Below are 16,780 nucleotides of genomic sequence, written 5' to 3' on the forward strand. Positions count from 1 at the left end.
CCCCCCCCCCCCCCCACCCCCCCCCCCCCCCACCCCCCCCCCCCCCCACCCCCCCCCCCCCCCACCCCCCCCCCCCCCCACCCCCCCCCCCCCCCACCCCCCCCCCCCCCCACCCCCCCCCCCCCCCACCCCCCCCCCCCCCCACCCCCCCCCCCCCCCACCCCCCCCCCCCCCCACCCCCCCCCCCCCCCACCCCCCCCCCCCCCCACCCCCCCCCCCCCCCACCCCCCCCCCCCCCCACCCCCCCCCCCCCCCACCCCCCCCCCCCCCCACCCCCCCCCCCCCCCACCCCCCCCCCCCCCCACCCCCCCCCCCCCCCACCCCCCCCCCCCCCCACCCCCCCCCCCCCCCACCCCCCCCCCCCCCCACCCCCCCCCCCCCCCACCCCCCCCCCCCCCCACCCCCCCCCCCCCCCACCCCCCCCCCCCCCCACCCCCCCCCCCCCCCACCCCCCCCCCCCCCCACCCCCCCCCCCCCCCACCCCCCCCCCCCCCCACCCCCCCCCCCCCCCACCCCCCCCCCCCCCCACCCCCCCCCCCCCCCACCCCCCCCCCCCCCCACCCCCCCCCCCCCCCACCCCCCCCCCCCCCCACCCCCCCCCCCCCCCACCCCCCCCCCCCCCCACCCCCCCCCCCCCCCACCCCCCCCCCCCCCCACCCCCCCCCCCCCCCACCCCCCCCCCCCCCCACCCCCCCCCCCCCCCACCCCCCCCCCCCCCCACCCCCCCCCCCCCCCACCCCCCCCCCCCCCCACCCCCCCCCCCCCCCACCCCCCCCCCCCCCCACCCCCCCCCCCCCCCACCCCCCCCCCCCCCCACCCCCCCCCCCCCCCACCCCCCCCCCCCCCCACCCCCCCCCCCCCCCACCCCCCCCCCCCCCCACCCCCCCCCCCCCCCACCCCCCCCCCCCCCCACCCCCCCCCCCCCCCACCCCCCCCCCCCCCCACCCCCCCCCCCCCCCACCCCCCCCCCCCCCCACCCCCCCCCCCCCCCACCCCCCCCCCCCCCCACCCCCCCCCCCCCCCACCCCCCCCCCCCCCCACCCCCCCCCCCCCCCACCCCCCCCCCCCCCCACCCCCCCCCCCCCCCACCCCCCCCCCCCCCCACCCCCCCCCCCCCCCACCCCCCCCCCCCCCCACCCCCCCCCCCCCCCACCCCCCCCCCCCCCCACCCCCCCCCCCCCCCACCCCCCCCCCCCCCCACCCCCCCCCCCCCCCACCCCCCCCCCCCCCCACCCCCCCCCCCCCCCACCCCCCCCCCCCCCCACCCCCCCCCCCCCCCACCCCCCCCCCCCCCCACCCCCCCCCCCCCCCACCCCCCCCCCCCCCCACCCCCCCCCCCCCCCACCCCCCCCCCCCCCCACCCCCCCCCCCCCCCACCCCCCCCCCCCCCCACCCCCCCCCCCCCCCACCCCCCCCCCCCCCCACCCCCCCCCCCCCCCACCCCCCCCCCCCCCCACCCCCCCCCCCCCCCACCCCCCCCCCCCCCCACCCCCCCCCCCCCCCACCCCCCCCCCCCCCCACCCCCCCCCCCCCCCACCCCCCCCCCCCCCCACCCCCCCCCCCCCCCACCCCCCCCCCCCCCCACCCCCCCCCCCCCCCACCCCCCCCCCCCCCCACCCCCCCCCCCCCCCACCCCCCCCCCCCCCCACCCCCCCCCCCCCCCACCCCCCCCCCCCCCCACCCCCCCCCCCCCCCACCCCCCCCCCCCCCCACCCCCCCCCCCCCCCACCCCCCCCCCCCCCCACCCCCCCCCCCCCCCACCCCCCCCCCCCCCCACCCCCCCCCCCCCCCACCCCCCCCCCCCCCCACCCCCCCCCCCCCCCACCCCCCCCCCCCCCCACCCCCCCCCCCCCCCACCCCCCCCCCCCCCCACCCCCCCCCCCCCCCACCCCCCCCCCCCCCCACCCCCCCCCCCCCCCACCCCCCCCCCCCCCCACCCCCCCCCCCCCCCACCCCCCCCCCCCCCCACCCCCCCCCCCCCCCACCCCCCCCCCCCCCCACCCCCCCCCCCCCCCACCCCCCCCCCCCCCCACCCCCCCCCCCCCCCACCCCCCCCCCCCCCCACCCCCCCCCCCCCCCACCCCCCCCCCCCCCCACCCCCCCCCCCCCCCACCCCCCCCCCCCCCCACCCCCCCCCCCCCCCACCCCCCCCCCCCCCCACCCCCCCCCCCCCCCACCCCCCCCCCCCCCCACCCCCCCCCCCCCCCACCCCCCCCCCCCCCCACCCCCCCCCCCCCCCACCCCCCCCCCCCCCCACCCCCCCCCCCCCCCACCCCCCCCCCCCCCCACCCCCCCCCCCCCCCACCCCCCCCCCCCCCCACCCCCCCCCCCCCCCACCCCCCCCCCCCCCCACCCCCCCCCCCCCCCACCCCCCCCCCCCCCCACCCCCCCCCCCCCCCACCCCCCCCCCCCCCCACCCCCCCCCCCCCCCACCCCCCCCCCCCCCCACCCCCCCCCCCCCCCACCCCCCCCCCCCCCCACCCCCCCCCCCCCCCACCCCCCCCCCCCCCCACCCCCCCCCCCCCCCACCCCCCATATCGTGTGTTGGATTCTTCCGGTTTTCTCACTGGTGAAATATGGAAAGAGAGACCTTTTGGGATACACCAAAGACTTGACTAGGAGTGATGCAACCAGCCAAAGGGTTGCACTGGGGAGGGGAATTTGGCAAGATTTTGCAGGAACACCGATAGGATGAAACCCAGCGTTCTCAGGGGAGGAGGAGGCCACTCTGCACCAATACTAAGCTATATAAAGCTAATCAGATGTTACATAAATCATTTGTAAACACTGGTTTGGTATTTACTGAGAGAACTAATTTCCCAAGGAACGTTTGAGAACTGGGACATCCCGTGCATTTGAAGAGTCTTTAGGAACTCGTCCAGCTCCATTTACCTTTAATGAGTGAAATTCTATTATGAGCCATTGTTTGTAAAAAGGCTTAATTGTTCTGTGTAGTGTATGGGCCTCTTTTTCATCATACAATACCTTAGATGATTCACTGAACTTAGAAGAGCAAATTTAGGAAGTCCTGTGTCCAAGTACTGAAGTACCTTTGACTGACTGACTGACTGACTTGCTGATTTCTTTGGGCTTTATTCAAACTTTTGCATGAATTCAGAGGTGTAGCTAGGGAAAATGGAGCCCAGGGCAAAATCTGAGTTTTGCGGGGGGGTGGGGTATGGGCGGCCACCCTCCCCCACCACGACCAAACAACATTTTGTGACACAGTGTGAAACACTTTTCTCTGTGATACACTTCTGAAGATGCCAGGCACAGATGCAGGCAAAACGTTTGGAACAAGATCCACCAGACCATGGCCACACAACCCGAAAAACCCACCAGAACCACTGTTAATGTTGTTTCAATTAGACAGCCCAGATTCTCCTTTTAAATCCACCTTAGGCGCAGCAGTGGCATAGGAGGTTAAGAGCTCATGTATCTAATCTGGAGGGACCAGGTTTGATTCCCAGCTCTGCCGCCTGAGCTGTGGAGGCTTATCTGGGGAATTCAGATTAGCCTGTACACTCCCACACACGCCAGCTGGGTGACTTTGGGCTAGTCACAGCTTCTCGGAGCTCTCTCAGCCCCACCTACCTCACAGGGTGTTTGTTGTGAGGGGGGAAGGGCAAGGAGATTGTAAGCCCCTTTAAGTCTCCTGCAGGAGAGAAAGGGGGGATATAAATCCAAACTCTTCTTCTTCTTCTTCTTCTTCTTCAAGGGAGACTCTGGGCTCCCTAGTTTAAACAACATTGAAAGAGATGCCGTTTGAGGGGTGGGGGGAAATCCACCCTGGAACAGCATAATTTTCAATGTTGTTTAAACTAGGGAGCCCAGACTAATTTTCCATCCCCCCCCAAAGGAGACTCTTGCCTCCCCTTGCTTCAAACAACATTGAAAGCGATGCTGTTTCAGTGTAGATTCCCCACACACACACCAAACAACATCATTTTCAATGTTGGTTGTTGTGGGTTTTCCGGGCTGCATGGCTGTGGTCTGTTAGATCTGGTTCCTAATGTTTCCCCTGCATCTGCATCTGTAGCTGGTATCTTCAAAGGTGTATCACAGAGAGAAGTCTGTTATACACTGTGTCCAGACTTCTGTGATAACAGACTTCTCTTTGTGATACACCTCTGAAGATGCCAGCCACAGATGCAGGTGAAACGTTAGGAACATGATTCACGCAGACCACGGTACAATAAGCTCCGAAAACCCACTACAACCAGTTGAATCTGGTTGTGAAAGCCTTCAACAATACTTTCAATTTTTTTTAAATCTAGGGAGACCAAGTTCTCCCTTTAAAACCACTCTAAAGGGGGTGGATTAAAAGAGAGAACCTGGGGAAAATTTGAGGGTGCCTGTCAGGGGAGCAATATTTAAACTTACAATACCAAAATTATAGGCTGTCTTCAGGAGACTCTCCTGATGAAACCACCCAGGTTTAGTGAAGTTTGGTTCAGGGGGTCAAAAGTTATGGACCCTCAAAAGGGTAGCCCCATCTACCATTAGCTCCCATTGGAAACAGTGGGGGATGGGGCACCCCTTTTGGGGGTCCATAACATTGGATCCCCAAAAACAAACTTCACCAAACCTGGGTAGTATCATCAGAAGTGTCACCTGACAATAGCCTGTAATTTTGGTGTGGCTAGTCTAAAAACGCCACCCCCTGCTGGCGGACAAAATAAAAACACAAAAATACCAAAAAAGTTAGAAATGAGCCCAAATTTTTCTGTGCTTCCTATGGTGGGCGCCCGGGACATTTGTCCCTGGATGTCCCCATTGTAGCTATGCATCTGCCAGGAATGATGTCAAAAACTTAGTCAAAAATGACTAAGTTATTGATGAACCCTAATATTGAAATGTCTGAATCTGTAGCCACATTTTATTGCGTGTTTTACATGATGTGCAATAGTGCTCTTTCTATTGTAATTTTGATACATTATGGTTTTTATGCCTAATAAAGGTTTTTGATTGGTTGGTTGGTTGGTTGGTTGGTTGGTTGGTTGGTTGGTTGGTTGGTTGGTTGGTTGGTTGGTTGGTTGGTTGGTTGGTTGGTTGGTTGGTTGGTTGCGGGTAGCAAGTGGCAAGGAGGAGCGGAGCGGAGGAGTGAGTGAGTGGAGCGGAGCGAGTGAGCGAGTGGAGGAGGAGCGAGTGAGTGAGTGAGTGAGTGAGTGAGTGAGTGAGTGAGTGAGTGAGTGAGTGAGTGAGTGAGTGAGTGAGTGAGTGTTGCCCACAGGGGCAATGATGGGGAACTCCAGTCTAGGTCAGGGGTCTGGGTGAACGACACAGGAATTGGTGGCTTCCTCATGCTCGGGAACCTCACTTTCTCTTACCCACCTGAAACATTTCCCTGCACTAAACCATACAAAACCCTGAAATGTCGCTCAGGTCAGAATTCACAAATAATTAGACCTCTCTGCTCACAGTTAAAGTCATTCCACTGTGCATTTTCGGGTATGATAACAACACAGTCCTCATTTCCTCCGTAGTTATTGGGCTCTCCTTTTTTCCAGTTGGTGTACCCTAATGCCTTTCCGTTTTCATATACAAAGAGGCCCTCTGTCTGGAGGTCATTTACATTGAGGAACGCAAACTTGGCACCTCTCTTTGCTAGTTCCTGAACAGCGGCATTCTCGTCGGCATTCATGGGGCAAGCCAGGGCTGCTCCAGCTTTCGCACACCGGGCTCTGCCGTTAGCAAAAGTGTCGTGCTGGTGGGTTGAAATGAAAGTCTTCTGTCCGACTGTCATCCCCTGCAGTAGCACCGCTGGATGCAGAGAAAAGAAGTACTGGTAGTGAAAAACTCTTTCCTTTTTTCCCAATCTCCCCAAAGAAAGACCCCCTGCAATTCACCCCTTCCCCCCCTGCAATTCACCCCTTCATGGCTGCACCAACACTCTCCAGTGGGCCACAAGGAAATGCGGCACAGATCTGACATGGGGTGTAGGCTAAGAATGGGGCTTGGGGTGTCATGTGAGGTGGGATCTCATGGTGCTGACCGAATGGCAAAACTCACAGTGTCTTACCTTGTTTGTAATTGTTACATTCATCATGAAGCTCCTGGAATCTGGATTCCAGAGCATATATTTGCTGCTGGAAGATGTCAGTGGCTAAGGGAAAGAAATACAGTTGGGAATAGCATTGTTCAGCACTAAAGATTCGGTTTAGCTCCTTTTTAATTTAAACCAGTTGCAGGAAAGGTTCTGCCAAAGGCTACCTGCGAGATTCGTGTTATCCCATTCCTTGGAGATTTGTCCGATAGGCACTTGCCGTGCTACAGCCTATCAAGCCTTGGGGCATGTCGCCATGGCGCTGCCTGTGCAAATGAGGCAGAAAACTCCTCACAGGCCAATTACCCACCAGCGCCAAGGAACGCAGTGGAACAGGAAGTGTGTTGGGGCTAGAAATCGTGTCCCAATGTACTTCCTGTTTGCAGTGCACCAAGAGAGGAGGCGAGTCAGGGCAAGATTTCCTGTCCCAACTTGGTCGTCGGTGCTGCTCACATGCCTCCAGGAAAGCAAGAACACTTCTGGTGTGACTTTTCACGCCAGAGCGGGGCAGACCCGGGAAAGGCTGGCAGTGCGTAATCAGCCACGTTTTACCCTCTGTCTCTGGATGCAGAAGACCTACAGACTTGTTTTTTCTTCAGTGAAATCTCAGAATCAAGGACAGTTAGTGGGCCAAACAGAAACTAGGTAGCATACCCAAATGCCACATAATATCCAAGGTGGCCTTCTGTAGGAGCCAGCCTGCAAGTAGACAAAATCAACAACGGCCTGTACGCAGGCCTTCTCTGCTGTGGCCCCCAGCTTACGGAACACCCTGCTTGAGGAGGTCAGGAAGAATCCCGCTGTCCCGCCTTCCCACAAACTATGAAAAATTAAATTATTCAAGAGGGATTTTCTACACAGGCAATAGGGCCGGATTGTACAAGTTTATTCACAAAGTTTCTCCCATAAATAATTCGGGCCTGGGATCTGTATCTTTTTATTGAACTTTTCATCATTTCATATGTCATGGTAATATTTAGGCTTTTCTTCAGTTCTGTTTTTAGATTTCTGTTCACTTCCACAACCCTAATTCCAATGCATTGTTTGTTGAATGTCAAATCTGTCCATTGTATTGACTCACTCTCTGTAATCTGTGTTACGTTCAAGTGAGAAACACGGGTTACAGATAATGCACATAAAAAGATGGAACCCTACAAAAGGCATTACTGTAGGTTAAATGTTACAGAAGGTTAAATGTCCCACCTGTCCATTGTATTGACTCACGCTGTGTAATCTGCCTTAAATCCAAGTAAGAAACAGGGATTATAAATTTTGTAAATAAGTTAAAAAGTGGAACCCTACAAAAGGCCTCACTATAGGTTAAATATTAAAATTTGAAATGGTGCTGTAATGGCTATGGGGAACAAGCTTCAGAAAAGAGTTTTTGGTGAAAATGATTGCAGAGGGAGCGTTATTTTTAAGTCTTTCACTACCAGCCTGGTTGCCATTATATATCTTGCCATATGATGGAGACTCTAAAGAAGAAGAAGAAGAGTTTGGATTTAAATCCCCCCTTTCTCTCCTGCAGGAGACTCAAAGGGGCTGACAATCTCCTTGCCCTTCCCCCCTCACAACAAACACCCTGTGATGTAGGTGGGGCTGAGAGAGCTCTGAGAAGCTGTGACTAGCCCAAGGTCACCCAGCTGGCGTGTGTGGGAGTGTACAGGCTAATCTGAATTCCCCAGATAAGCCTCCACAGCTCAGGTGGCAGAGCTGGGAATCAAACCCGGTTCCTCCAGATTAGATACACGAGCTCTTAACGTCCTACGCCACTACGCCACTTAACCTCCTACGCCAGAACAACCGACTGTCAAACAAATAAGATATCTTACCTGGTGTTTCTCCTTTTTCTCCTTTTTGACCTTGAACTCCTGCTTCTCCCCTTTCACCCACTGGGCCCGGAGGTCCAGCCTTTCCAGGGAAACCCTGTTGGCCTCTCACGCCGACCCCTAGGGTTGGACCAAAAAATGCTAAATGCCTGTTGGGTTTCACTCCTTCAAACACCGAACAACCAAGAGAAAGCTCTTTTATAGCATCACCACGATAGCTGCCTTCCTGTGGTTATTCATGTGCCCCAGGACTGCTTTATTTTTTAGGTTTCTGACCCAGGTTTCAGCCCAAAGACTGTTCAAAACAAGTACAAAACAATGTCATAGCGTCATGCCCCCTGGACGGTTCAATAACGGGACTTTGTGTTCAGATGATTTCTTTATTATGGAACAGCTTCAGGAAAAAGCATTTAGACTTCTAGTGCCAGAACTAAGCGTAGCAAGTATTGCAACCACCATTATACCCCACGCCACCTCCCAAGACATGTTACTCCACCCAGTTCCCAAGTGGGGGTGGCACCCCTCCAGTCCACAGTCCAGAGAAGAAGAAGACACCTCCCCCTGGGGTCAAAACAACCCACACTCCACACTACTGACAGAGCTACAACACCTTTATATGCAGTGGTGGGATCCAAAAATTTTAGTAACAGGTTCCCATGGTGGTGGGATTCAAACTGTGGTGTAGCGCCAATGGGGCTGGATGGGGCACGATGAGGGCGTGGCCGGGAATTCCAGGGGTGAGGCATTCCTGGGCGGGGCTGTGGCAAGGATGCAGCCACTGCACCGGTCCTTGGGCAGGAAACGAATGCATGCGGGTGCAGGCTGCCACGCACGCCGGTGCGCCTCCTGCTAGACTGCTTCAAGTTCTGCGCGCTACTGCTGAGAGGAGGGGCGTAACTAAGGCAAAAATCATGTGGCAAAATCACCCATTAGTAACCCCCTCTCGGCACACACAAATAATTAGTAACCCACTCTCGGGAACCTGTGAGAACCTGCTGGATCCCACCTCTGCTTATATCCTGATAAGGCATCGCCTGGAAAGCAAAAGTACAGAGAGTGAGCAAGGCCAATCACAGTAATTAGGGGGGACAGGGGAAGAGAAGAGAAAAAGGATCCCACATCCTGGGTGGGAAAATGGCAGGATCAACCCAGAAATGGGCTGGTCATGACACATAGGAGATGAACTTCACCATGTTATATTAAGCCAATAGTATCAATAGTAACAACAGAAAACCTGTGACAGGAAAACAAGGACCTGTAGTTGGAGACAAGGTACTGATCAGTTGGGCCAGATAAGGGGACAAGCTGTTAGGATCCAGTCCCATGTATTTGCTTTGTTTCTGGGGGTGGGGGGAACCCTAAGATTGAGCTCACACCCTGCTACATGCAACCCACAATAGTATGGGGAAAGTCCTATGGTTGTCAGGGGACAGCTATGGAGTTCTAAGCCACTCCTGCAGTGACTGAATTTGCAGTTCCGGGACTTCCTCTTCTATTTAGTGTTAGGGGACTGGTCCCTAACATTGCATTCCTTTGGTTTGTTCTAGACAATGGCTCCCCCAACCTAAGTACACCCAATGGCTCCCTCCCCCTAAGTACATCCTCCAACAAGCAGAATCCCCATTTTGTCCTGAGTCCCCAGATACAGAGGTGGGATCCAGCAGGTTCTCACCAGTTCCCGAGAGTGGGTTACTAATTATTTGTGTGTGCCGAGAGGGGGTTACTAATTGGGTCCGCTTTTCCGTCTCCACGCCCTCGCCTCCCCCTCTCTTCTTCTTTCTCGTAGCCCGGAGCTTGCCGGCTAGTAAGAGGAGGGACCCTTTAACTACTGTTGGGTCCAGGGGACTCTTTAGTTGTTTCTGTTGGCAGTAGACGATAGGACTTGCTGTAATGTGTTTAAATTATGGACAGAAAGATACCCGCTGGAAATTAGGAACTTTTTTTTTACAGTAAGAGTTTTTTACAGTAACAGAGAAATTATTAATGCCCCGCCCCCGGAATGCTCAGCCACGCCCCCTGCCATGCCCGTTTGTGCCCCATTGGCGCTACGCCACCGTTAGAATCCCACCACCATGGGAACCTGTTACTAAAATTTTTGGATCCCACCACTGCCCAGATATAATCACAACATAATTATATCCTGTCAAGTCATCCCTGACTCTGGCCCATGGGGCCTTCACACCAAAAAATGAGCTGATCTGGTTTGTAATTCCATTCCTCCGCATAGCAACCTCAATCTTTTTTGATGGTCCCCGATCCTACGCTGACCTTGCTTAGTTTCTGAGAACTGACGAGAGCAGAATACTGAGGGGTTGTTCAGACTGCTACAATCAAAAATGAATAAGAAACCTTGGAAAACTTTCAGGTAGTAATACTCTCATACGCTGCCAAGCATTTCTATTTATATACATCACACTGAATAATTATATGACAGTGAAATACATGCATAATACCTTGGTCTCCTTTCTCTCCTTTGGCACCATCCCTGCCATCTCTGCCTGGCAAACCATTGAGCCCTGGATTACCACATGTGATCACCTGTGGACACGTGTTTGCTTCAGGTCTGAATTCTTCAGAAGCTGCTGCACACCCCAGAGATGTTCCCAGCACGAGGGCAGTGAACAGTTGGAGCAGATGCATCGTTGAGACCTTAGAGACAACAAAGAAAGTATTTTGGGAGGTTGTTCCATCACCATTATGCTGTCTGGTGTGCGAGGGACCTTGCTTCATCTCTGAAGATTAGATCCTCAAGTCTTTGAGGCCTCCATTTATCAAACACACTTTCCCCAGGTTAAGTGAAACAATGGGCATATCTACATGATAATCTGAAACCAGCTAGAACAGTGGTGGCAAACCTTTGGCACTCCAGATGTTGTGGACTACAAATCCCATCAGCCCCTGCTAGCATGGCCAATTGACCATGCTGGTAGGGGCTGATGGGAATTGTAGTCCATAACATCTGGAGTGCCAAAGGTTCGCCGCCACGGAGCTAGAAGAATCAACTTGAAGAGGTCAGAGCTTCATGCAAAGGATCATTGGAGTTCTGATTTCACATGAAGCTGAGGAAAACTTGGAGAGAAATATCCAGCCCCTTCACAGATCTACAGTTTACAGCAACCCTTGATAGGGAACTATGTCAATGGAACAGCTGGAAACTGATTTAAACGCTCATGGGTCATATTCAGATAAGGAGATCTATATGTGGAGAGCAGGAGTTTCGGTGTGGTAATCATAATTTAGAGAAGCATCAAAATGCATACTGGATACCAATGCCATCTGCCAAACACCATCTTCAGTTTAAGGGTCTGAATTTCCCAACTCACGTGCAGTTATTCTTATGTAAATAGACTTGGATGTGCTATACAATGTAGAATTTCCTTGTCCATATATAAAAAACACAGCTCTTCGCCTTTTAAAACTGCTGCATGTTGCTTTGGGTACTTATATGCTGTGGTGTAGCACCAACGGGGCAAGGTGGTGGGCAATGCCCTGAGGTGTGTACCTGTGCAGGGTGCAGGGGCATGGCTGGGGTGTGGAAGGGGCATTCTAGAGGCATTCTGTGGTGGAGACAGGTGGGGGCATGGCAAGGGCGCCGGGCACATGCGTGTCCTGGGCACAGTTCCCTCTCGCTCCGCCCCTGCTTATATGTATGTAAGTCCGTAAGTGCGTAGGAGGTTAAGAGCTCGTGTATCTAATCTGGAAGAACCAGGTTTGATTCTCTGCTCTGCTGCCTGAGCTGTGGAGGCTTATCTGGGGAATTCAGATTAGCCTGTACACTCCCACACATGCCAGCTGGGTGACCTTGGGCTAGTCACAGCTTCTCAGAGCTCTCTCAGCCCCACCTACCTCACAGGGTTTTTGTTGTGAGGGGGGAAGGGCAAGGAGATTGTCAGCCCCTTTGAGTCTCCTGCAGGAGAGAAAGGGGGGATATAAATCCAAACTCTTCTTTTTCTTCTTCTTCTTCTTATAACCAACTTGTGGCAACCCCTGCAGCTGGCTTTTGAGCCTAGTGAGAAATGGAGGTGGTTTGCCATTGCCTTCCTCTACAGAATCTTCCTTGCTGGTCTCCCATCCAAATCTAGCAGGCAGCTTAAGGAGAAAAGTTGCACTTTGAGTCGTTCTTCAAAAAAGATGCCTTGAATGAAAATAAGGTGTCCTGGGGACATCTTGGGAAGAAAGCTGTGCAGAGTGCCTTCCCAGGACACCATTTTTAGCATCCACAGGAAGTCTTATTTAGGCTTTGCGGAGTGGACCATCTACCGCCATGCCAACAATCAGATCCAGTGTGTGGCCCGCTGAGTGCATGGCTCCTGAAATAACTGTTAAAATGATGAATGCATTTTAGAAATAAATGCAATATAAGCAGGACAAAAATCAGTTAAAAGAAGGCTTCTAGAAGCCTTCTAGAGTATCTCTTTGATAAACAAATGCAAAGGATGAATAGATGAAGAAGAAGAAGAAGAAGAAGAAGAAGAAGAAGAAGAGGAAGAAGAGGAAGAAGAAGAAGAAGAAGAAGAAGAAGAAGAAGAAGAAGAAGAAGAAGAAGAAGAAGAAGAAGAAGAAGAAGAGGAGGAGGAGGAGGAGGAGGAGGAGGAGGAGGAGTTTGGATTTATATTCCCCCTTTCTCTCCTGCAGGAGACTCAAAGGGGTTTACAATCTCTTTGCCCTTCCCCCCTCACAACAAACAACCTGTGAGGTAGGTGGGGCTGAGAGAGCTCCAAGAAGCTGTGACTAGCCCAAGGTCACCCAGCTGGCGTGTGTGGGAGTGTACAGGCTAATCTGAATTCCCCAGATAAGCCTCCACAGCTCAGGCGGCAGAGCTGGGAATCAAACCCGGTTCCTCCAGATTAGATACATGAGCTCTTAACCTCCTATGCCACTGAACCATTCGTATGCCCCAAACCCTAATATAAAAATTACAGGGATGTTGTGTATAAGAAAGTTCCCCCAACATTTTCATTGCTAGCATATTATATTTTAGCCCTTCATGGTATAAAGCACAATGCATGCTCTGGCACTATGATTTTCAGTAAAGGAATCCTGAACTACGCTCGTAGAGATTCAAAAACACACTTTTTCAGTCCTTTGAGATAACTGATATTGGCCAACATGGAGAGAATGGTCCCCAATCCTGTTATGTTCATTAGACACCAAGCATTGTGTGTGATTACTAGTATTATGCAAGATGAGGCATTTCCAGACTCGGGGCCATTCAAGTGGAAATATGTAATTTTGCCCACAAGCCAATAAAGTGTAGAGAAAACTGCGCATCTGGATTACACACGAATACAAGCATTCTGTGAGCACAGATAGATCTTTTGGACTGTTGCTACTAGAAATCACACCAAGGTTGCTGGGCCGGATTAAGTCCGACAGATGCCACAAGCACAGTCCAACCTCGGTGCCCCGGACCTTCCATTTTGTTCGTTCTCTTTTGCTTGTTTTCCTTTTTGCGCACCTTTTAATTGAACATGTTTCATTTTTGGATGTCCGGTCTGACGTTTAAAAAAAGACCAAGAAATGACATCATCATCATCATCATCATCATCATCATCATCATCATCATCATCATCATCATCATCATCATCATTATATTTATAAACCGCCCTCCCTCGAAGGGCTCAGGGCAAACAAATAGAGAGAGCACAAATAAAATCAATAATATCGAGATTTAAATAATCATTAAATAGTGGCTCTCTATATATTATATTAAAACTGAAAGCTGGCTGAAATTGTTGTTCAATAGCAGATTATTATTCATAACTACCATTTTGCCTACCCACCTCCTAGGTTGAGTTTAAATAAAGGCTTTCCTGCTAGAATAACGGACTAAAATGACCATACATTAAGTTACTCAATGTGTATAATTACTGTGTCTTAGGAAATGGGAATACATGTATATATTTTATGCAATCCATATCCATTTAAATTCTTGCTGTGAATATAGGCCTACAGCATACTAATAGCCCACTAGATCTAGCTGCCATAGGCGCATGCTTACCTATGTATCCGTTCTGATACTGTGATAATATGTATATACAAATAAACTGGGTCTGTCAGTGGTTGCTACGATCGCTATGTGCGTGCCTATAGTCAGTAACTTCAGCTGCCAGAATTTGCATTCCCTCGGGGGCGACACTAAGACGGGATAGAGACATGGAAATCTTTATGCATTTGAAAGATATTGATTGCATTTCTATCTGTAAGTCTGATTCAATAATGGGAGTATAGACCAATAAGTCGACTTAATGTTATCAGTAAGCTATATGCCAAACATCCACAAGAAAAGCTGTCAGAATGGCTGGATAAGGAAGCAATCCTAGTCCCGGAGCAGGCGCATTTTCAAGCAGGGCGATATATGCTAGACCACTATTTAATAATTCAGCCCCAGTAGAGAAATACGCATCTGGAAAAGACACCTCATTATAAGCTGTATGTATAGATCTGAAAGCAGCTTTTGATTCAGTTTGTAGGGCAATACTTTGGTATAAATTGCAGGCCACTACCATAGATAGGAGATTGCAAACTCATGCACAATAACACTTATCTAAGAGTTAGATATAACCAAAATGGCATTCTAACTGACCCTGTAAAAACTTACCCGGTTGTCTACTTATTTTTTTATCTTAATGACTTAGTTTTCCATCCGAATGATCCAATATTCCATTCCCCCAAACTGGCAAACCAGCACATCTCCATACTGTTGTATGCAGATGACCCTGTAATTCTCTTGAGGACATCCATCAGTTTAAGATGAGCTCTAAGCAAATTTGCATATTATTGCCAGAAAGAAACCTAACAATTAATTTTCAAAGAACCAAGATTCTTGCCTTTGGAAACGGTCCCAGATCCAGAAACTGGCAGCTACTAGGAAATAAGATTGACCAGGTTAGTAGCTTTAACTACTTAGTGGTGGTACTTCAAGCCTTGGGAACTAAATCTGCTCACCATACCTCAATGACAAATGTAGGCGAGAGGTCTGCTAATAGTATTTTACAGTATAATGTTACTAAGAGGTATGACAAGCATACCAGGATTTAACTCCGTTTAGGACTGCACTGTTAACCAGACAGGCAAATGAAAATATATATGATAATTATTAGATCCCCAACAGAGGGGTGTTTTTAAAATACTGAGGTACTGAATAAAGAAAAGCTGTCATCCACTTAGAAAGGAAGGAAGGACATCATTATTTTCTTTTCTTCCTATAAAAAACATTACAAACATTATTAATTAAAAAAACCAGTAAAGGGGGGGTTAACTAATTTAAACATTTTCCATAACCAATTCAAACTGGAACCCCACACCCCAATAAATATCCAAAATATTTAATCTATCAATGAATCCAGTTACATATTTGAGCCATAATACGACAGTCTGTATTTAACTGGGTGTGTAACCAAAAACATTGAAAGCTTAGGAAGCAGAAATTAATTCTGGGTGCAGAAGTTAAGAAAGAAGAAAAACCAACCAATGGGATAATAATTCAGCATTATTCTAAGCTAGTATTACTTACCTCAATTAAGTGGGTTGCTGTGATCAACCGTATTTAATCTGAACAGAAGCGAGGCAGAACTCGGTAGATCTCTGTTTGGAACAATCAAGACAAACAGTTGGAAACAGAATTGCTCAAAAAGGAGGCATGATTTTATATTTACTCTTGCATAAGTCTCTGGATTGCAAAATTGGACTTCATACTGCACCCTTTCGGGGCAGTATACGATCATTTACTGGCCAAAACAAGAAAGAATTCTAATTTCTGACATTTAGCTCACCCCTCCAGCTCCTCATAAATAGATCTCCCAGTGTACTATGAACTAGAGGGATATATTTTATAGTATTTTTCAAATTTTGAACCAATTTTTAAAAAATGGCTGTTGATCAATGAAAAGTTTTTAACTTTCTGATAATGCAGTGGTTTTTAAACATTTTGATGTCATTCTTCTCTTGGGAAAGATTTTATGACCCACACCTCTCGTGAATCTGGCCTAAACTTCAGGCAGGGCGAATTTGCATTTTTAGGACCTACAAACGCAATTTTTTTTTTCATTCACGGCCTACAGCTTGGGTTCTGGAGTGGACTAAAAAAATGAACACACACTGAAATGAACACAAATAAGCAGTGAAACAGTTCTGTAGAAATAACATTTATGCTTATACACACACACACACACACACACACACACATACAGTGATGGCGAACCTTTTTGAGACCGAGTGCCCAAATTGCAACCCAAACCCCACTTATTTATCACAAAGTGCCAACCCGGTGCCAATTTTTCTTTAGAGAGAACATTTTCTAAAGTATGAACATTTGCACAGTTGCCTTTCTTTAGTAGGCCCTTCCAAAGTTCAAGTTTTTGCTTGAAGGGAGCAACCTTCTCACTCGCAACCAAACAGCGACTTCTGATCCTTGAATAGAAATGCTGAATCCATTCAAATGTGCAAATGTAACTGCGAGATAGGCAAAGGAGGCAACAAAGCTTCGGCTTTCAAATTTTTCACACAATTCTTTTTCCTTGTCTTAAAGAAATATAGCTCTCTCAGTTCCTACTTCCATAACATGATTTTGGAGGTTTTTTCCAGGCTGTGTGGCCGTGGTCTGGTGGATCTCGTTCCTAACGTTTTGCCTGCATCTGTGGCTGGCATCTTCAGAGGTGTATCACAGAGAAAAGTCTGTTACGCACTGTGTCTAGTGAGAAGGGGAAGTTTAGTGGGGCGTATATTGTCCATGTCCTGGGGTGGGAACCAATCTGTAAGTGTTTGGGTGGAACATGCGGGCTGCTTACAATCGGAGTGCTGATGGTCTAGCTGACCTTCGGCGCTCGGCTGACTCTGAGCACAGTCTCTGGCTGCGTTGCTCCAAGGGGAAATACGTGCTAGAAGGACAGCTTGCTCAGAGTGC

General features: G+C 52.1%; 1 protein-coding gene across 1 annotated transcript; it reads right to left on the bottom strand.

Moving 5' to 3' along the window:
* Nucleotides 1-5,369: 5,369 nt before the first annotated feature.
* Nucleotides 5,370-15,484, bottom strand: MBL2 (mannose binding lectin 2). Its single transcript, XM_048506465.1, has 5 exons — nucleotides 15,392-15,484; nucleotides 10,329-10,524; nucleotides 7,879-7,995; nucleotides 6,023-6,106; nucleotides 5,370-5,763 (listed from the first exon to the last, which is right to left on the bottom strand). Exons 2-5 carry the CDS (start codon nucleotides 10,513-10,515, stop codon nucleotides 5,387-5,389), a joined length of 765 nt encoding a protein of 254 aa, XP_048362422.1. The 5' UTR covers nucleotides 10,516-10,524; nucleotides 15,392-15,484; the 3' UTR covers nucleotides 5,370-5,386.
* Nucleotides 15,485-16,780: the final 1,296 nt, after the last annotated feature.

This window comes from Sphaerodactylus townsendi, linkage group LG08 (assembly GCF_021028975.2).
Source record: "Sphaerodactylus townsendi isolate TG3544 linkage group LG08, MPM_Stown_v2.3, whole genome shotgun sequence".
Lineage (NCBI taxonomy): Eukaryota > Metazoa > Chordata > Lepidosauria > Squamata > Sphaerodactylidae > Sphaerodactylus > Sphaerodactylus townsendi.